Genomic DNA, 21,813 nt, shown 5'->3' on the forward strand with positions numbered 1-21,813 from the left:
TATTATGAGCATGTTTTTGTCTTTCTCTCACATTGACTTATTTGTGAGTAGAGCTCACAATAGCCCAAGTTTTATAGCTCTTGCATTAAACTACTTGTGTGGTGGGGCCAGTCTCTGCAAGCCCCCACACCGAACTGCTTGGTTCCTCTCGTTCAAGCTCTGCCTGCAGGCTTTCATGGAGCCGATTTACCTGTTTCACTTAACTGTTTAGCACGTTGGTGATGGGATAAGTGGAGACGAAAAGTAAATGTCACATTTTCTCCTCTATCTCACTCTTTCAAACTCTTATGCCTGAATTCCAAGCTCAATTCATTTTTCTGGCCTTTGGAAAATTCATCTGAATGCTTAACATTGTTCTGTTCGATTAAAAGAACAGTTTCCTTTAATCAACAAGCAAGCAGTTGCAATTAAAAACTCTAGAAATTCTTTTCTATGTAATTCCTTTTAATGTGGAATTTTATTCACATTAATGAATATGGTAACATCTACTTCCAAAATGACATCGCAAAGATTTTAACAATGTCTACACTTGGACAGTCAGTGAGCTTGGCACTGGTAGGGTCAAAAAATTGTAAAATGCATTCCTTGATTAATATGTATTTTAAAACATTTCTTAATTGAATAGCAGCAATAAAAAAAATTTACTACCAATATGGATCAAGGCACTTAAGATGCAAGTCCTATCAAATTATTCATTTCAGTGGTAAAAACAAAAACAACAAACCCCTGATTTCTCCTCACAGTAATTGCAGATTCACAAAATTACTTCATTGACATTGCTATCTATTTACAACAAGGAAAGATTCAACATACTTTCTGAAAATTTAGTACAGATTGGCAAGTTACAACTGCACAGCTCTGGAGAGAGAAGAACAAGTAGTTAAGCCTGCATGGTGAGCAAGTGCACCAAGTTTTTATATTTGTGCTCAGGGGTCCTTTACAGAAGAAAATGGATATTTCACTTCAATGCTGTGGTCATATTTCTCAAGCCTTTTAGAAGACAGCAACTGTGCCCCATTCATGTCTTGATGTTTTCATTACTTACCTGATGTTAGCCGACTTTGCCTTCAGGTCATTCCAGCGCTGGTTCATGTCATCAAGCCGGTGCTGGAGGAGGGCAGCTTCCTCAGAGTTTCCTAAGGCTTTCACCATCTTCTGTCTGTTTCCATCAATGCTTTTAAAGATGTCATTGTGGGCATCAATCTCAGCTTGGATGTCCTGAAATATCAGCAAGAAAAGTCTTAGTTCTCTAAGTAAAGGAAGGGACGGCTTATTCTCATTAGTACTCTTAAGCACTAGGACAGAGCACATAGTCTGACTTTCTTGGGTGACTCTGAAAAGAGACGCAGAGGGGAAAACCTGCAACCCTATTAACATTATTATAAAAGGTCTAGCTTTCTTAAGTGTGAGAAAAGGAGTTTGAAAGTCATCCTTGACTGTGAAACAGGACCTAGAACTATAAACATTAAGTTCTCTGCATGTTTTTGTAGCACTGAAGGTAACTAATTGTCTACTGTTCTCCCACGCATTTCACACAGTGCAGCATTTACAAATGCACTAGAAATCGTTTCCTGCTCAGAAATTACAGATTCAGCCTTAGCTATGTTGTCTCTTTCCTCTTTGAAATAAAACATTGCAGAAATCTTACACAGCCCAGTGAAATTCGAACTCTATATAGTGCTTTAGGTGATATGCAATGAAAGCTTTTAACTAAAACCTATGTCCTTAAACTGAAGCTAAATGACTACAGCTACCACAAGCCCATTTTTACAATTAAACTACTGTACACCATGGCCTGCAATATATGGAGAGGTAGATATAAAATAGCAGGATGTATTATAACCTGAATTTCATAGTAAATACTGAAAAGAAAAAGAAGTGCTTGTGGTTTCAATTCAGCTTACTCATTTCTCCTCCCTTTAGAAATTAAACATATTTTATTCTCTGATCTACCATCTGCCTCAAGAAACACATTACAGATGTTGTCTTCATCTAACTGAGCACAGTATTATTTTTAAAACACATTATAAGAGCAAACAAAACTTCCTGCATTACCGCCAGTGCTTTCTAGCATCCATACAGCTACGTATACTCTAATAGAGCAATGTAAATGTGTGGAGAGCCAGGAGATGTACTGGCTGTCTCAATAGGCTTAATCAGCAAAGATTGTGACAGGAACTTGATGCAGATGTAAACAAACTTCTTTTGCAAAGGAAGAAATTCAATAACTGAAATCCCTTAAAAGGTTTTTATTCTTCCAGACAACTCCCCAGTAATAACCATCTGCTCCCAGGAGCAGGGAAGGAGGGGGTTCTTGTACCTCCCCATGCTCAAGATGCAGTCCTGCATCTTAGAATGGCTGCTTGCACATCTACAATTGATAGTTGGAAACAGTGGAAAAGTAGCTATGAATTTGAGACAGCATGAAAGCTTTCTTCAGTTAGGGAAGAAAGCAAAAAGAAGTAAGGATACAGCTGGAGAAGTGGGGGGAGGAGAGAGGGAAAGCGGGGCAGGGGGGTGGGGTGGGGTGCGAGAGAGAGGGAGGGAGGCATCAGTGACCCTCTGGCTCTCCAGCTGAGCTACTACGTGACTTTGGACAACTATTCTTTGCCCTGAGTTTCACTACTTTGAAACAGGTAAAAGACACTTTTGCTGTCTTTAAACCATCCTGATACAAATCACCATTCTGAAAATAGATACAAGATACGGCATTTAAACTGAAAAACTGAAATGGAAGTGTCTGATGATCAACAAACCCAAATAAGGCCGCAGAGTCATCAGTTAAACAAATCAGATGCTTCTCTGAAAACATTTGCAGCTCCTGTCCTTACACCTCCAACACGCAAGCAGGCCCAGTGAAAACCAGCTCAAGTCCACACAGCAGGAGATACAACCAGGTACAGCAGTTACAATTTTAATTGCACACTAATCTGTGCTACAAAAGCCTGACCATGTCAAATCCATTTCTATGCCTTTTTAAAATTACAAAAGAAAACTTCATTGCAAACAAACTGATCTCTAATTTTCCATTCTACAATCACAATATTCATTCTAAAGCTATTGAGAACCTTCATAAAAAATTCTAGCTTTGATTACATTTGAGAGGACACTTAAGCACGCACCCTTAAAAATGTTTCATTCAAAATGAGTTTGATTCTTGTATTTGCCAGTCATCACGTTACATTGATTAAGGCACAGTAAATCTGCTGTTCGCATTCTTGAGTCCCATCTGTGATGGCCATGTTGTGACAGCTTAGTTCAAAGAATCAACTTTGCTCATTAACTTCTCTTTCTCTTTTCTGCTTTTCATTTTTCAAGAAAAAAAAGCACTGCCAGCTGATGGATAAACCAACAGGACTGATGTTAAAGTTAATGAATGCCAGTGCATCTCAGCCCTCAAAAAAAAAGAGGGAGAGAAATCCAAACAACATGTCCCACATCAACGTGCACATGGAAGAAGTGCACCAGGAAGGTGGGATATGAAAGATGGCTAATGGCACCAGATGGACACATTAAGTTAGTTATCCCCCAATAATGATATAAAAGATCTTGAAGATTTTTATTCAGGTATTGTCCTCTGTTGGAAGGCTAACAAGTATGATGGGCTCCCATCTTGTCCTAAGATTGCTGTAATTGGTAGCAATTGGTAGTAATCTCCTTTACTCACTGTGTTATCGTAATCTTTCAATTCTTACGAGATTTGTAAACATGTTGTGGTTGCCCTCCCTTAGAATTTCTTATTTCAAAGCGGGAAGAAGAACTCTATCCATTCTGTACACATCCCAATTCCTGTTCATCCTGATCTATTATTTCTCTTTCTCCTGCCTTTTTCTTGGCCATTGATTCTCCATATTTTTCTCCATTGTCCTCTATGTGGCAAAAAGGGATGAAAAAAGTTGATTATCCCTGCTCAGGCCCCAATTTCAATTTTTCAGTCCTTTAAAAGCAACTAAAAAAAGCTCCCTATTATCACAAGGAAGCTCCCATATCCAGAGTCACAGGGTCAACACACTGGAGGATGCAGGAGAAGAGGGGAAAAAAAAAAATCCTGTTGCTTTTGCAACATAAAGAGGGGGACACAACTGTGAAACACCATCGTTCTTAGCCCAATGCAAAGGGGATCTGGGCCAGAGCGCTCTCCCAGTGCATGCAAAACAAAGCAAAGAAAAACAAACCAAAACAGAAACCTAAAGAAATACACTGCAAACAGAGAACTTCTTGCCAGCAGAAATTCATAGCTCTTAAACTGTAATTACATAGCTTTATCAACTTAATTTTTGGAGGTATTACTATAGAGATGCCATATTTTGCTAATTTTGCAAATATTTATGTGCACATATCTGTTAAACTGGATTGATAATTTATTGGTGTGAGGTCAACAGATCTGTTTACACGCCCAAGTGCATGCAGGATTAAGGTCCTAAATTAAAAGAAAGCTCTTCGAGGAAAGAATTCATCCTATATATACATCAAGGTGCAAGTTTCAAAGTTTTGAAAGATAGAAAGGAGAAGGAATGGTTTAACACTTACATATCTACTTCATCCTAGGTACGCTATTAGAAGATTGCCACTTTGCTTAAATTCCTTTCAAGAATTAAGACCAAACTGCTGCCTGTCTTTTCCACTCTGGTCTGGTGATTTCAAAATCCCCTCATCTCCATTCTGAACCTTAGATTTCTTTGATTCTCTCCCTCTTTACCGCTCTCATGGCGGATGACTTACCTGCAGGATTCAAGCCTTCGTTTCATGCTTAGATCTGATTTTAAAGCTTGTTTCCATAATAAGAAGCCTACTTCTTGCTTTAATTTCAATCAGATAAAATACTAAATTATCATATAATGACAACTGAAGAGCATGTGTCTTTAAAGAACGTATAAATACAGTATGTGACACTCAATAATGCTATAGATGGCAATTCTGAAAAGGACCCAAAGACGTAGCTGACTCCAGCTGGAGTTGTTACTGGAACAGCCCAAAGGCAGACTAGAGTGACTTGCCCAGGGTAAAAGAAAATATATGACTAAGATTTGAACAGAACCAAACTTTGTGACTCCAAGGTCAACCAGCTATCAATTTTTTTTTCTTTTTTTCCTCCTTACAGACTGCAAGGGTATTTTAAACAGTTACAACAGTAGACATAATTGTCCTTTGGAAACTATTAATCCTTTATAAAGACAAAAAAAAAAAAAATCCTTTAAAAAGATTAAAAAAAAACCCCAAATACAAAAAACCCAAGCCAACAGCATTCCCATGAGGATGGGCATTCTAGTGCCTTTTTTCTGAATGATGAGTCCAGAGGGCCTCTAATTCACTCTGCAACCCCTAAGCTGTTAGCATATTCACTTCCACTCATGTTTTTTCAGATTTTATTTGTTTATACCGTCTTCGTTGGTATATTACCATTAACACAGGCAAAATATTTTCCTCTTTAAAGGGCCCAAATCCTTCTGTTGAAGGTAAAAACACGACTGGTGGAAGAAAACTCCACATTTCCATGCCAAAATTAAAGTAGAAGAAACGATGCATTTTATAACATGCAAAATTTTACTCTATTCCATTCACTCCATTAAGAATCCTAGAGTACTTGCGCTTTATGATACAAAGATCTAAAACAGGGAAGTTTTCTTCTTCTGTAAGGTAAATAAACAGAGGTTCCTATAATGTTACAGATTCTATTATCAAGATCCCTTAATCAAGTTTTTACTACATATGATATGACACAAAACTCAACTTTTGCCTCTTACAAAAAAGGTCAATAGCATTCTACACCAAATCATAACTTCACAGGATTTTTTAAAACAGTTACATATAGGACTTATCAACGTTTTACTCCAGTGTTTTTTAAACCCACTATACACAGCAAAAATTCTGTATTACAACCCGATTTTTAACTATGTTGATGTTTATTAGGGAACAGAATTGCACTGAATTTCTATAAAGATCTGCCCACAGAGCAGGGATGGCAAGTTATGGCACACAAACTACACGTGGCTTCTAAGAAATGGACGTGCAGGTCCAATGCTGATGCTGTGCCACAAGACCGGCAGCGTTTTGTGTTGGCACAGACTGCTACGTAATTTTAATCCCCAGGTACAAGCCACAGAACAGGCAAACTGTTGTGGCTTTTGAACCACATGAAGATCTTAAGAGGAGTTAGTAAGGTCGAGGTTGACTCCTCATAAATGAAAAATAGCTTGAAAAACTGTATTTTCCCCCGCAAAGGTTACCCCCAGGCTATTTTGCCAGGACAGTTTTGTACTTCTTCCACCCAATACAAATCATGCCTGTGACTGGAATATGACAGAAGACTTGGTGCAGGTACAGGGAATTGCAAGTCCCACAAAAATGACTGCCCATTGCCTTCACTGACAATGTTCAAGTCAGCAGAGACATAGTTACAGAAATGCTGCACTTGCCTCTTTCAGAGGTCAGGAATAAAGGTGATGACTGCTCACCAAAGTATCTGCAGAAAACTCTTCCATCTGGAACGGCTGGAGCAAACGTCAGTGCCAACCTAAGGACATAACTGTATGCCACAGACATCATCCAGAACATCTTTCTTTGAGGTCCCACAGCAGGTAGCAAGGGAATGGATTTTTTTTTTTTTTTTTAAATAGCAGATTGTTTAGTCTATATTGAACCAGATACATTTTACCTGCTGCTACCAACTGCCTCCGGGAACACTGCTATGTCAGATGTTCCCTTTAGCCTCTGCTTCACTCGGAGGTTTTCACTTTTTGATGACTCTTAAGGAGGGAGTAAGAATTAGGGCATGATACAGGTGTATGAAAGTGGCCATTGTTAAAGGGAAATGGGATTTTTATTGCTTTCTTCCTTACAAATGCTGGGGGTAGCAGGGAGAGAGGGATGCTGTTGTAGAAAGAGACAGTTTAAAAAAGAAAAGTGTCTGAAGAATCCAGGTACTCATCTCATCCAGGTAGTCTCTCCTCTGGCGTCAGAGGACAGTCATAACTTTAGAAAAGCTCATCCCATCTGCCGTTTCAGAGGCCTGCAGCGGCAGTTGCTGTTAAGCAATCAGTTTGTAATGAATTCACATTCAGAAGAGCAGTACACATGCAAAACCCTTGGGCAGAATTGCCATTATCATAAATCCACCAGTGGCAGAAGTGTGTATAAAGACAGACATTAAACCTCTCTAAAGTGTCATACACAGACCACACTGGGTATCACTACAGCCACTGTGACTATAGTATAAGATCAAAGCAATTCACAAAAGCAACTGGCTTTAGATATGACAGAAATTTAATTATTAAAGCTCTCAGATATTTCAGGAAGAAAAAAAAAAACTTTTTTGGGGAAAAAAAACTTTGGGATATTTTTCACATCTAATTTTCAAATGCTTGGACTACCAAAAGCCTTGCACCGACACTTCAAGTTTCCAAAAAGCTGTCTTGATTTGCACTTAAACCTAATAGATAGTACCTTAACAGGTGACATATGGTGTGGATAAGGATTCATTTCATCACAAGAATGATGATGCACTTAAGGAGGCTGAGAATGCCACCCTGCCTTCGACAACTTCTGTGGCCCCATCGCATGGCATTGACTCAACATCTGAGGGGCATCATAAATCTGTTAATACTAGTTCCAGCAGTCACATAATTGCGACTGAACAAAGCCAAAGCGGCCCTGCCCACTCCAGTGTAATGCGACTCTGCCTTTGCATAGGAAGGGAGTGCCGTGCAAGCTTCTGCAAATGCCATCTGGCTTCTGCATTACGACCACAGCAACAGCACTCGTAGTTCTCTCCTTGCAACATATATTAATGAATCCAGAAAGCTGAAAGTAGCTTGCAAGCCAGGATCACTGTCATAACGCTGTTTCTCCTGGCAGCAAACTCCTCAGTTAGGAAGAACAGGATGGGTGTGTGGGGAATCGTGAGAGGGAGAGATGAAGCAGGGGAGGAGGAGGGGAACTTGCTCAAAAAAGAGAAAAAGAAAACGTGCTAAGTAAGCACAGACAAGAATTTGTGGTCAAAGTTCACCAAGTAAAATGTTAACTTTCTTCCCCAGCACCAAAGCGTCCTCCTACATCATGTTACAAATTTCAGCACAGTAGACAACAAAATGATACAGTAAGCTTCAAGCTAAAAAATACAGCAGAGCTGTGAGACCTGTAAGTTTGTTTTTATTGAGAATTGCTACAATCAATTCCTTTGAGACGAAATAAGACACTGGAATATTCAAAATCACAGGGGAGAGCCTGGAGTTTGCAAATGCCAGGGCTTGTATGTTCAAAAAACATTAGAAACATTGGTTTCAAAAATTCTGTCTTAACCACATCATGAAGCATCTCAGAGTCCAGCATGTGTCCTAATCTTTATAGGCTACCAGCAGCAATTACAAGAGCAGAGTGAAGCCCAGCTGACAGACTGGGAGCAAGAGTGGAGCAAGTGATCTACACAGTGAAGAAATCACGTCACAAATGCTTTTACTGTTACTATTAGCTGCTTTTGGAAGAGTCATGCTGGTGGGATACTGAACGGTATCTGTCTCATTAGCTCCAAAGTTTGCTACTGTAGGAAAATAAAAACCAAGAGTTTAAAAAACCCAACAAATCCAAACCAGTTTACAACAGTCTTCTGAGGACCCAGGCTTATTAAAATTTTGAAATTAATGAAAATCATTATACAAACCCAAAACAAAAAAAAAAAAATAGTAGCTTGCATTTATTTGCTGAGACTTTTAGGTTCATTTAGTAATACCCATTATACTACTGTTGGGGTGACCGGTGCTGATTTGTATCAAAAAAAAACCCAAACAAACATGCTGAGGTTTAGAGCTTCAGGATAGAAAACCACAGAATCAGGCTTTACAGTCTGCTCTCCTGCTTTGTGACCACAGTATTTATGCTTTTTATCTTAATGTGTAAATAAACTGCTATATATTTTGTCACAGACTCTGGTCTTGCAGGGCACAGGCAGTTTGCATGGATAAATGTTATTATAAAAAAACAAAAGAAAATATAGCATGCAAAGCCAAGCTAACAATGGTTACAAACATACGATCCAGGTTTCATTGGAAGTGCTGACAATTAGATGAAAACAATCTGGTTTTGAACAGTCTCATGTCCCTCGCTAATCAATGCAATCACTGCAAAGCCAAGCCTCCTGCCTCTCAGCATTACTGTTACCAAATGTCCTGGTAAGAGAGAGAGTAACTAGTCTGAATAAAAGAAGAACAGATGAAACGATGGCAAAAGTAGCGCGTTCATTGGAAGTAATTCTACTTATAAAAGCCATCGTAAGATTTTCCAATTTGACTAAGATAACATTCAACAGCAAACCACGGAGCACTTCCTTTATGTCAACAGTGAAGTAAGGTCACAGGCATCCTGGAAGTCCCCTTATGCTCCTGACTTCGCAAAATCCAAACTTTTCTATCATTTCCTTTGGGAGGGGGGGGGGAGATTACCACAGTCAGAGTACATGCTCTAAAACTAATCTTGTAGGACCTGAAATGGGGAAGAGAAGCAGCATTAGACTTCCATATTTGAGAGGCAGTCAAACAGGGGTCACATGAGGACCTTAACAGCAACACAGAAAACCTAAGTTTAACATCAACCTGCCCTTTTTATTGTGTAGTTTTCAAAGGCATAACCTTTTGCAAAGGCTTAAGTATATGAAACTGTGCTTATCATACCTTTTCAAATTTTGTCAGCAGCTCACATAAGCTGAAGTTCAGGCCAATCATCATTAAGCGTCCCCCGAAGCCTACATTTTCCTGGTACGTCCTCCAAGCCAGGTCTATAGCCTTCAAAAGGTTTCTCTCTTTTTCCACCTATACTGTCTCAAAACTCCGTGAGAGCTCCTGCACGTGCCCCTCTCTTGGGCTGTGTTCCCCTGGGTGCAGTTCACACAGCACCATTGTCGCAGTCTCCCTGTCCCTGCTCCTTCCCACAGACAGGGCACCTGGGGGTGAGCCGCTGACACCAGGTGATGCTCCTTGCAGGGTTAACCTGGCCCCATGGCACTGTGGGGATCTCCTCGTCTCCACGTCTGGCCAGGACTGCCTCCAGCTCACCTCAGCAATGGCCTGCAGGCTCCAAGTGCTTCTTGCAGGCCTCAAACTCAATGTTTGGTCTCAATGACCCCGCGCAAGACGAGCTGTACTCCACTGGTATATGATGGATGCAGAGGGTGGGGAAGAGGAACAAGTCCTTCCATGTTGCTCCATTCAAGGGAAAAAAATACAAAGAAAAAAAAAGAAGAAGAAAAAAAATGCCCAGAGAAACTTCTGTTTATAGAAAGCACCAAAAGCTAGCTTTTCAGAGAAGTCAAAATGGGACGAGGCACACTTCAGCCTAGGAAACCCGGCAGCGTGACCGGACAGGAAGCCACCTCTCCTCTCCCTGCCTTCCTCGCAGCTGGCCACCAGCAGGCTGGTGTTGCTATGGCAGTAACCAAGCCACCTCCAGCCCTCTTCCCTCCACCCAGGGAATACTGCACCGCCACACAGCCAAGGCCCATTAAAAGAAATCTAAAAAGTCACTTCCTTTGTTCAGGGAAAAAAAAAAAAATCTCCAGCAAAGGATCCTGCTGCAACCTCCGAAGCCTTTGCTGGGGATCTCCTCCTTGGGTCCTGCCTGCTCTGACAGCCGTGCGGTAATCTATCGCCGGCATTTGTTTATTATTGTAATCAGCATCCTCCCTTCCAGCAGCCCTGGTCCTGCTCTGAAGCCAAGCACACTCCCCCTTCCTGGAGGTCTCCCCTCTGGAAAACCACCGCCACCCCTAAGGCTGCAGAAACCCCGGACCAAAAACCCTCACTTGCCCCTCTTCCTTCCTCTCGAAAGGAAAGACAGCTATTTAGTCAGTGAACAGGTTTTGGAGCTGTAAAAGCAACCGGTGCTCCACAAAGCCTACACGCGCCCGCTGCCGCTCACGAGGGCAGACTCTGCGCAGGCAGATTGTTTTCATATGAGCCTTTGCTCGCCCGCAGGAAACCTGACACCCCAAGGGTGGCTACTAGGAAATCACTCCGTTTCAGACCATTCCCACTGGAAACCCCGTGTGCATGTGAAGGCCTATTTAAGCTACTATTAATGCTTTCCGTACAACCACACATTACTCAACTGCCAAAACCAGCTTCAGTAATAGTTGCCAGCAAGTCAGAAAACGTATAATTAAAACCAAACCAACAACCCATCACTTGCAAAACCTGTTACAACTATTTCTCCTATGACCATGTTGGGTATCACGTGTTGCTTTTGCTTTCTTTTTATCTCACCCAACGGTCATATGAAGTACCAATAAAGTCACCAATGGCAAAACTGTTTTTAAAATTATTCTCAGCTAGTGGGTTATACTGATATAGCCAGTATGGGTCGGGATTTTAAAAATAAACTCTGGAAGGAAAAAAAAATAAAAATATTGGCATTAGCAGGATTTTTGCTTATTTTTATTTGTACTTTGCCGCCTGTCTGTATCTTTTATGTGGGCATATTACACAAACTGCAGGAGTGCTTGCAAAATAAACTGAGAAAAGTTTTCCAAACAAAGGCAGCAGAACTAGACCAGCTTTACTGCACAACTGAAAGGTCAGCACAAACTGTCTGAATTTATTCCACTGCTTATGGAGCAAAAAGCCCACTTATTAATGTGACAGTATCTAAAATCATGTTCAAATACTGTTCTTTTCTAAATTAACCACTTACAGAAGGAAAAACACACATTAGAGTGAGAAAGTAAAACCATCCTGCAAGAGATTTAACTACAATCTCTATTTGAGAATCTCTCTTTTCTTCTCCTGCAAGACAGACACAAAGTTTGGATCCCGATTCCTGTACACACTAAGGCTTCTTTCTGCTGCTCTTGCAGAAAAAACCCTTGCAAAACGGGAAGAAAACAGCATTTAAATCCACTTCAGAGGTGCTAGTGCATATAAAATGAAAACGGGTGTCAGGCTGGATTATAATGAGGCTTCATAACTCCAGGACTGTATCCAAATATACAACATTAATTTTACGTTTATTTTCAGGTTTCATACTTCGATAACTTGTTTCCCAATTTTCTGTTGTCATAAAAAAAATCATGCATTGTAGATCTTTCAATACTATTAGATGCAAATGTAAACGCCCTCTGAGATGGATAGGTACCATTTTGCAGAATTCTATAAAAGGTAATCAAATATACGCATATATACACAATGTTGGACCAGTGCTTCCAGTAAAATGTCTTTGAAAATTGTACTGAATAACAACTTTTTCAGTGGCCCTTTCACATGAAAGCACACTGCAGTATTTGAGAAATTCTGAATTTGTGGAAGAAAAATAAAGTAACTGAAATAAGCTGTACATTGACATATATTTAATATAGCCTCTACGAAGGCAGCAGTTCTGTAGGCATGACAATGTTGGATCGTAAGCTCCAGAAAGACAACATACATTAAGACACCTTTACATTACCAATTACTACTAAAATTTTCCTGATCAGCTTTGTCATAATTTTCCATAAAAATAACTCTACATCCATTGTTGGCAATGAAAATGGAATTTTATAATGAAAACTACAGATCACACACAGATGAAGTATTTGAATGCTAGAGTCCAAAGACATTCACATTCTAAGAACATAAGCCCTCATGCAAATACATGAACTTAAGCTGAAAACCAGCAGAACACCAACAGTGCTGTAACAAAGCCTCCTTCCAAAATGCTCTTGTAGATACTAAGATCCACAAATGGGAATTTAAGACACTGGAGAGCAATGTACTGCTGATGCATTCAAGACACTGCTGCAGAAGATCGTGTGCAATGGAACTTCTTGTTACATTTTGGTATTAAAGCAGTTTGGTGCATTTTCTCACGTCTTAAATAATAACATAAAACTGGATAAAAATAATATAACCAGCTAACAGCACTTCATAGCCATTGGTAATGTTACTAATGGCAGCCTGCAAAATGCAAGGACCATCAACAGAAAAGCACTTTTGTCAATGGCAGAGAAAGGAAGGTCAGCACAGCAGCCTGTGACACACAACTACGATCACATTTGCTAGCAACTGTTTTTAGGAGTGGGTTCTGAACTGCACACCCTGCGAATCCAGGCTTAAGAGCCTCCTCATTTAGCAAGACACTTAATGCAGGGATTATAAAACTAAGAGCAGAATTGCACATCTAAAAACTTAGTACCGTAAAGAATCAATTAAAAACCCCCTACTTTTTATCAAGTATAAATCCAGAAGTAACTGAATGTCAGGCTACTGCAAACAGGTGAACCAGCAGAATCAATGAAACCAAAACTAGGTAAGGAAAAAAAAATTTCATTGCCTCTGGAAGGGAAAATATCTGATCAACTTGGAGATGATCTTACACAGACTTCTGAAGTTCAATTTCAGAAAAGATCTTTCAGTCTTTCAGACTTTAATCTGCAAAACAAGATTAAGTATGTGCAAAGACACTATAAAGAATTTGCTTCATACTTGATGTGCAAAAAATGCAAGAAAACTGTCAGACTAAGCACAATTAGACTTTGGAATACAAACTAAAGAAAGGAGAACAGAAGTTTTTTTCTAGAAGAAAAATGGAAAAATAAACAGCAGCAAGAACCTTAAGAGTGAATGAACCAGGTTGTTTATACACAGAGCATACATATATCTTATGTGACTCACAACAACGAGTAACAACAACAAAAAGATAAAAAGAATAGTGTTCCCTTGTGCAACTCAGATGTAAAGGACGCAGAGGTCAATAGGTGGTTACAGCAAATCAATACATCCTGGTTTCACTCAAGACATGCAGCTTCAGTCAGGAACACAAAAAATTCACTTGTTCAAAAGCACTGTGGTATTTTCTCCTGCCTTGCAAAATACCTGGTGTCAATCTGATCAGACCAGGAGGGAGAGCTGCCCTCTCCCTTCTACAGCAGGTCAGCATTTACAATACAGAGTTAACGCACAGCTCCAGCAGTGTAAGACCAACACTGAGGCTCACTATCAGGTGAACCCAACACCAGGGTTTCACTAAGCAGAGGTCTTCCAGCACAGCCTCGCTGATAACCTCTGCCAGAAGCCAAATCACTCAAGCGACATAGTACCCCAAGGACCAAGAAGTCATCAAGACAGATGGACAAATCAAGCTCTTGCAATAAAGAGAAACAAGCGGCAGGATAAGATAAAAGTCACATAAATATGATTGCCCAAATTACCAATTAAGTATCTATTACAGTGGTGATTGTAATGCAGATTATGAATTACATGAAATGGTTTGCAGAGTTCCTAGAGCTTAGAGCCAAGGCGCTGCACCAGTTTGACTTTTTCTTCATTTCTTTCTTTAAGACTAAAGGGTATCAGTTTGCCTTGGGAAGGTATTTTTACACGGATCAACCAGTCACATCCAGTGGTCTGCCCTGTGCAGTATCTGGCATATTCAATGACAGAGTTCTGCATTAGGTAAGCACAGATAGACTGTGGCCTTCCTCAGAAAATGGGATATGAGACAAGACTTTAAATCTTGTAACAGTTTGGACCTGAATATAAGTTGCGTATATAACTTCCCAGAAACACCCAGTCCTACAAGCAGAACATTTCAAATGTACTCGGAGTGCAAACCCCGAAAGAAGTATCTCATACTTGGAGTACCTCTAAAAGAGATTAGATGTCAAAGGGAAGTATGCAGGGAAGTAGCACCACGGCATCCATTTCAGGCATAGAGCCATTAGGAAATTTACTGAGAGACTGAGACTTAAATTCCACTTATGGGACTGACCAGAACACGAAGGTTTTAAGCCTGACCCTAATTGACAGAATGAGGGAGCCAGCAAGGAGTATGGATGAAACCTGGCTTTCATGCCAGGCAGAAATTTCATCGTCAGGTGTTACTTCCTAGTTATTACTGGTGACTAAATAAAATGTTTCTATTGATCAACAGTCTATAAAGAGAGTTCACTGGGGAAGCCTCCTTCTAAGCCTGTTAGCTGCCTTTCCTCCTGGTTTTCCCTCTTCAGGTGTAAGACACCAGCGCTGGCTTGCAATAATCACACCGCAAATCAGCAAGCCACGAGGCACCTCATGGTCTTTCTGTCTTTAATAGCATCTTTAACTCTGCTCTCTTTGCACAGAAACAAAACAAACAAGTTGTCTTAGATGTACTTATTAACATTTTTATTAAAAAGGGTGAAACTGAAAACAGGGTGACAGTCTAGTGGTGATATAACATGACAGACTGCCAAAGCAGCACACCCAAGGAAAAGATTCTAGAGGCTGCGTTAACCCACACCCAGAGTAAGCACCCAGTTTCCCAAGTCAAAAACATGGGACTTTAAATATTTCAGTCCAACCTGAAAATGGAGTTCTCCCTAAGATTTTCTTGACTGTGATGAGAACAGTTTTCCAGCTCCCTGACAGCTTAGTCCAAGAAAAGCCTCATTAAATCCATGCATAATACATGGGACAATCAAATACACATCTTTAAAATCATTTGCTATGAGAAGAAGGGCTTATTTATATATTTATTACTTGGTAAAGGACACCCATCTCTCAAGATACTAAAACTGACCAATGAATAGCTGATTAATTTAGTAGTTTTTAGACAAGTACTCAATCCAAATAGTGGAAAGACCATGAAAATTATATTTTAATTTCAGTTTATCATAAATAATTGACAGAGCGTCTTAAATTCTACAGCATTAACTCAGTATCTGTGGATTAAAATCTCATTCAAATAACATATTGCAGTCTCTTCCTACTTTACTTCTAAACAATGGCATTAGATTCAAGTACCTAACAAGGATACGGTGCCATTACAGTTATACTGCATAATTTATCATTTTGCCACACTCCAAGGATAAGTACCCAAGCACAACCTTTTGACTCAGTCTGCCTGTATATTATTTTATGCTCTACCTTGTCTTATATTCTCAGTTAACTAAGTGGCCTTATCTTGCAGGAAGGAGAAGTACTACCTGGATCTAGTTGGTTTTTGGTTATTTTATGGGGGTTTTTTGAAAGCCACTGGGAATTGGACTCTCCCCATCTGATGCAAACCCTAATTTCAGCCATAAAAATTTGCTTCAGCTGTAAGCTTTTCAGCCATGAGTTTTTAATTCTGTATTTGAATATTGGCCAGGCATTTGCTATATAAAAACAAATGCATTTTGAATTTCTAGCATAACCACTAGCAAGATGATCATCTGTATTTAAAAAGAGTATAAAGTATGTAATTTTTATTATTTGAAGTAACTTTTTGTCTATGAAGTCAGAATCCTTATAACATTTATACAGAAATGAGCTTTTCTATCAACTTTAACATGCCATAGCAGAACAGCCATAAGAAAATTACTTTTGTGAATATAGCAAATAGACATCTACTAAATAGTTCTATCAAACCACATGAGGTCAATCTCCTAATCTGGCAAGAAATACCAAAGTATACCATTCTAATTTACCAAAAAGGTGGAGGTTTTGTTTGTTTTCAAAGTTCATTAAAAAAATCAATGACCTTGGACTACAGGGAAGTTCCATTAACAATTAATTTAAATCTTTTCACGCTGTGGATACTGCATCGAAGCAGCAACCCACAATGCCTCACCAACCAAACTGAACTTTTTGCTATGAGTGGATGAAGAAAAGTAATATCTGATGGGGGGCTTACTTTAAAAGCCTTATGACTGATACCATAGGACAACCTTGTCTTCGCCTAAATTCATTTTCAAACCATGGGATTAAATCCTAAAAACTGGTCATAAGATTAGGGTTTAAATGTTGTGGCTCAGAAAGAGAATTCATTCTTTTCACTAACTGTGTAATGATCCCCTGGAGCCAACTCCGTAGTTATGTAATTTAAACAAATAAATGATATTCCTTTTTACCACATCTAGCGTGTAATGATAGCACTGAAGCTGCCAGGTACACCTAATCATTGCTTAGCAACGCCTTGAGGGAGAACAGAAGTAATTCAAAGTTTCGGAAAGTAACCCTCTAAAATGTAGTTGTGACTTTTCTGAAGTGAGGTGCTTCAAGTTAGCTGTGTAAAGCGTGTAAGAATGGGAGAACATACCACAAAGACGGGAGAACAGGGACAAGAGTGCAAAGAACTGAATTTCCACAACTCCTGCATGCAAGTCACGCAGTGCGGTAGGTGCTGCTGAAAGCCCTCATTTGTTCATAGCAGGCGCTTCTAAATAGGAAATGAAAGGGTAAGAAACCACCTTCCTCCCATGCACATGACAAGTAAGGGAGAAGATTTAGTGTGGCTCTTAAAAGTTACAGCAGATCCGTTTCTCCGCTCAGCTGCCCGTCCCCCAGTACCTGGCAGGCATTATGATTTCCAAGTCCAAGTTTATAATTGTCTCCAGGCACCCATGCTCCACAGCACACTACTTCCCTACACCTACTACAGTTCTGCTACAGGAGAGGCATAATTGAGCCCAGTATGCTCATACCTGCTATTTTTCTCCTTTTTGAACTTTATCTTATTTGGCATATTTGGCACATCTTTTCCCTGGAGTAAGCTCCCAGTGACTGCTCTGGCAGGTGACACCCATCATCTCTACTTTGTCCTGGAAAGAATTTGGATGCAGTAGTATGTTTGCATAGCTATCAAGGATTAGAGAAATACAGTTACAAAACTAAGGAGAGAGAATTAAAATCTCAAGCATTTTCAGCCAACTAACTTGACTGCATTCCATTTTGTTTCCTAGCATGTATCTATGTCTCCGTTTACTCTTTAATCTACATTGTGTCCATTACACAGCTAGATGAACGCTCTCAATCATATTTATCTCAGAAGAATCCCCTTTTAAGATTAAACCCTATAAAAAGGAAGCAACTCATCTGGTTATTACTGAATTCAGTAAATACTTCACTGAGAAGGAAAATAGTTAAGCTAAATTCCATTAATCAGGTTGCCACCAAGCGATTAGGACATAAAACTCCTGCATCATCATGGGCCAGAAAATGAAATCACAGCAGACCTGTGATTAGTCAGAAAAGAGCTTTGCATCTCCTTGGGAACTTTGTTTCATTCTTTCTGCAAAAAGCTCTTTTGTAACAAGAAAACCACCTCATTCCCTGGCTCCAAACGGCTGCTGAAGTTAGATTTGACACTGTAAATACAGTGCACACAGCAGCAACATTTAGCTCTAGAGACACAGTGCACAAAATCACTATAGCACTTCAAATACTGTGTCAGAATTAAAGATACCGTGCGAGAAACGCACATTTTACGATCTGTAGGAAATTCACACTTGATCTTTGGTCACAAAAGCTCATATATGTCACCTCATGAACATGAAGGTGATCTTATAGCCTAAACATGCTCATAACACTCAATACATTTATACTTTCTAACTGTAGGACATGTTGTGGTTCATGTTACCTCTTCATTTTTTTACTCATCATCTTCCCCAGTGTCAGAATCTCAAAAGCAGGGTAGAAAGGTAAGGGAATACAAGACAATCCTAATAATAATCCATGTTAGTAAAGAATTAGAAGATTCACGAAATGGGTAGGTTTATTAGCTTTAAAGTAAATAGTCATAAATATGCATTATAGGGTCAACTTGTGACAATCACTGATGACTAAGTGAATGCATTCTGATATTAGTTGTTTGGCAGCACAAACAGCTTTTAAAACTGTCAGATAATGCAAGTTACACTTAATTTTAGATTTTTTTTAAACATAGCTAACATGCAAATAAACATGACTAAACTTTTGTGTATTGAAGGGCTATCAATCAGAATTTCAACTGTTTTGTGCATCTGAAGGAGAAGGAAAATTAGAGGCTTTAGGGGTCATTGGGTCTTCTGTTTCTGAACTTTTAAAATAATTTGATTTTTCTTATTTAGCTTCTCTGTTTTATGTCATACCTCATTTTCTTTACCTCTACCTCCACTGAACACATAAAAAGAACATTTTTTTAATTCTTTTTTTTTAAACTGAAGTTAAGTTACATAAGTACTTAATAAATCAGTAAGTGTTGCAGCTAATGTGAAAAGCCTTAAAAATCTAAGTTCTGATCAAAGACCGCAAATGCTCAATGCTGTTAAGAGATGAAATTATTCTGTTTTGTAGCTGACAGAAACAGGAAGCATCATTCTCACGTTCATTGCCTAGAGCTCAGACACAGGGAAGGAACATGAGATCTCCATATGCAGGAGTGACAGTTCTGCTATTCATATCTTTTTATATGTGCATGTAATCAGAAATTAATTAATCCTGCTTTAATCAGTGAGGCAAATGTGAAAAAACTGTAATGCAACACCTCAGTTTACGGAATAAAGGTAAAGTCAAAATTGCACAGATCCTCTTAAAAATGCCATTGTTTCTGACTGAAAATAAGCTTCCATGGCAGTTATAAAGCACTACAGAGAGCAGAGACAAGCCTCATCCAAAGACCTTAAAATTTAAGAACAGTAAATAAAAGGCTTCACTTTTCAGAAGGCATCAAGGGAACAGTCACTGTATGTTTTCTTGTTACTGGATTTTAAATATTATCCCCACATTAAAGCTTCTAACAACCATTATCTAAGGGCTTCCAAGGGAATACCATAGGCTCTTAAGTAACGGGACAGTTGAGAGCAGTCTTTCATGTCATGCTGCTGATCTTTCTGGCTTCTCCCACAGCAAGAAGTGTTCTCCATTGCAGTGCCTGAATGACTGGCCTATCATCTTTGCTTTAGACAGGTTGTTTTGCTCTCCGCTCCCCCCCTTTTTGTTTTTTTAAATTGTTCAAGAATTCAGTCTCTGAGAATGATTCCCAGCATTTACCAGAGTGAGAAAGGAATGTAAAGTCTCAGTAAGAAGCACGCATTTCGATGCGCCTTCCAAAATCATACCATACAGCTCCTATCTGGTTTCTTTTAAGGTTGCTATATGTGATTGCTAGTAGCAAATTCGTGTTTGCTTATTTAAGTGTCAAACCAGCAAAAAATGCTTTTTTGGTTACTTTATTTTTTTTTCGTTCATTTGTTTTTACCTTTCAGTATAGTGTGCAGCCCTTCCGTCTAATTTTTTTTTAGTGGCACATGAAGGAGAGACAGGAAGGTGCTTGGCCAAACTCCACCCGTAGTTATTCTCATGAGATAACTCTGAGCTCAGCAGGGTCAGATGAACATGACAAAACACCCAGCCTGCCTTAATGCCTGGTTTATAACCATGCTTTCTGTTTGATAACTTATTCCAATAACCACAGTCAGTTTACCAGACTTACTTTCTGGCTAAAGGCTACTCAGTACAAAACTCAGAAAAGCAGATGGATGCCAAAGATTAAGTCTGTGGCATCTGAGACTTCACCTTTGGCATCTGTAGCACTTCTGAAGTCAGCCCTCCCACCCCCCAAATATATAAAAAAATTAAAAAATAAAAAAAATAAATTCAAGTCTCCCCTAGGTGTGTTGCTAGGACCAGCTGTGTTCCAGGAATCCCAAACATGTTGCGGAATGAAGGAGGAGGACTGGAATGAATATTCTCAATATGTTCTCCAACTCAACAAGCTGCTGGCAGTAATTAATGTTTCAAAGGATACACCCATAGAAGGCTTAAAAACTGAAGCAAATCAGGAGAAGAGAGAAGGAACAGAGGGAACGGGAAAGACTTAACCATCCTCTTGTATATGCTCAAAACCAAAGCAAAGAGCAAAGGCCAAAACAGGCTGTGCCCCAAAACAGGGCTTGCTGGCCTCAACGCCAGCCCTGTGCAACATGTCGATGTGTGTAACAAATGCTGCTGCCTTGCTCTCAGGTGACACTGTCACCCCTTACTCTGAGGTAAGCCAAGCCCAGAAAACAAGGTGCTTGGGGGAACAGACATGTGTACAAGACGGGAGGCTGCCGAGGGCTATTAGCACCCTCATGCAGAGGGACTCTGAACTTGCCACTGGATTTCTCAGTGCTACTGCTGCAAGCACACTTTTCTTTTGAAATATCCCATCTGACTAAAGTTATTAAGCCCTGAACCCAATTTCCTCACAGAAGGTTCATTATCTTTCTGCATGCTGTGCCATTTTGTCAACTAAGAGGCTCACGTAGAGATCTTATCAGTGGTCTGTTGACAAAAGTAAAGAGCATTTACAATTGAAATTATGATAATATAATCTTTACTCTTGAAATAAAACGTAAGCTGCATTATCCATAACTGCAGCTTTAGCTCTGGCTTGAACAAGAGGCTTATTTAAATACAATGTGCCTAAGGCTTCTCTAGCCCCATTTTATTACTAGTTACTTTACAAGAAACAAATAGGTTTTCCAAATTTATTCAGGCAGAGCTTTCATTGTTTAACATTGGTCAGAAGCTCCATTTCCACTGAATTATTGTATGCTTTTATTCTCATTTAAAGTCAAGGACTCCACCCACTTTTCAGAAGCGCCTGAGTGTGCTGGAGGAAGGAAGCTGAAGATTTGCACATAAAAGCATAGAATGAAGGTTAGAGTCAGCTTCACAAGGACACAAGAGCACTGGGTCACCTTACAGTATTTGCAACTCAACCCACCTTGGCTTTTAATCAGGTAGTAACTTCTTGAAGGTAGCTTTGTTTTTTGGAGCTTCACAAAAAAATTGGCTGGCACTGAAAAATTTTGGTCAGCATACAGGAAAATTTGAGGAAAAGAGAATTTTAAAAATATCCACTGCTCTACATTCATTCATATTGTGTTTTAAAAAAAGCTGGAACTCTGAAAACTTAGAGAAAGATTAGCACTTACTGAGGATTCAGATAAAGACTGTTTAACTGTAGGTATGAGTAAGAAAAAATACACTTGGCAGTCATGCTGCTAAAGAAGAAACATACCAGTCCATTATACGTGCACTAGCGTTTGATCCACGCAGGATCAAATCCTGTTGGCCTTTCTGCATGTTT

The 21,813-nt window shown here is 39.5% G+C and overlaps 1 protein-coding gene across 4 annotated transcripts in view; it reads right to left on the minus strand.

Moving 5' to 3' along the window:
• The window catches only part of UTRN (utrophin), a 418,084-nt gene that overhangs the window by 135,920 nt on the left and 260,351 nt on the right, over positions 1-21,813 (minus strand). For 3 of the 4 annotated variants that reach the window (XM_076333919.1, XM_076333918.1, XM_076333920.1), the window contains one exon: positions 1,046-1,218. In XM_076333919.1, the coding sequence (XP_076190034.1) occupies positions 1,046-1,218 (173 nt within the window). Of the gene's footprint in view, positions 1-1,045; positions 1,219-9,662; positions 9,769-21,813 lie in introns of those variants that run through there. The other variant, XM_076333921.1, reaches the window with a different exon arrangement.

The sequence above is a fragment of the Aptenodytes patagonicus genome, chromosome 3 (genome assembly GCF_965638725.1).
Source record: "Aptenodytes patagonicus chromosome 3, bAptPat1.pri.cur, whole genome shotgun sequence".
NCBI lineage: Eukaryota > Metazoa > Chordata > Aves > Sphenisciformes > Spheniscidae > Aptenodytes > Aptenodytes patagonicus.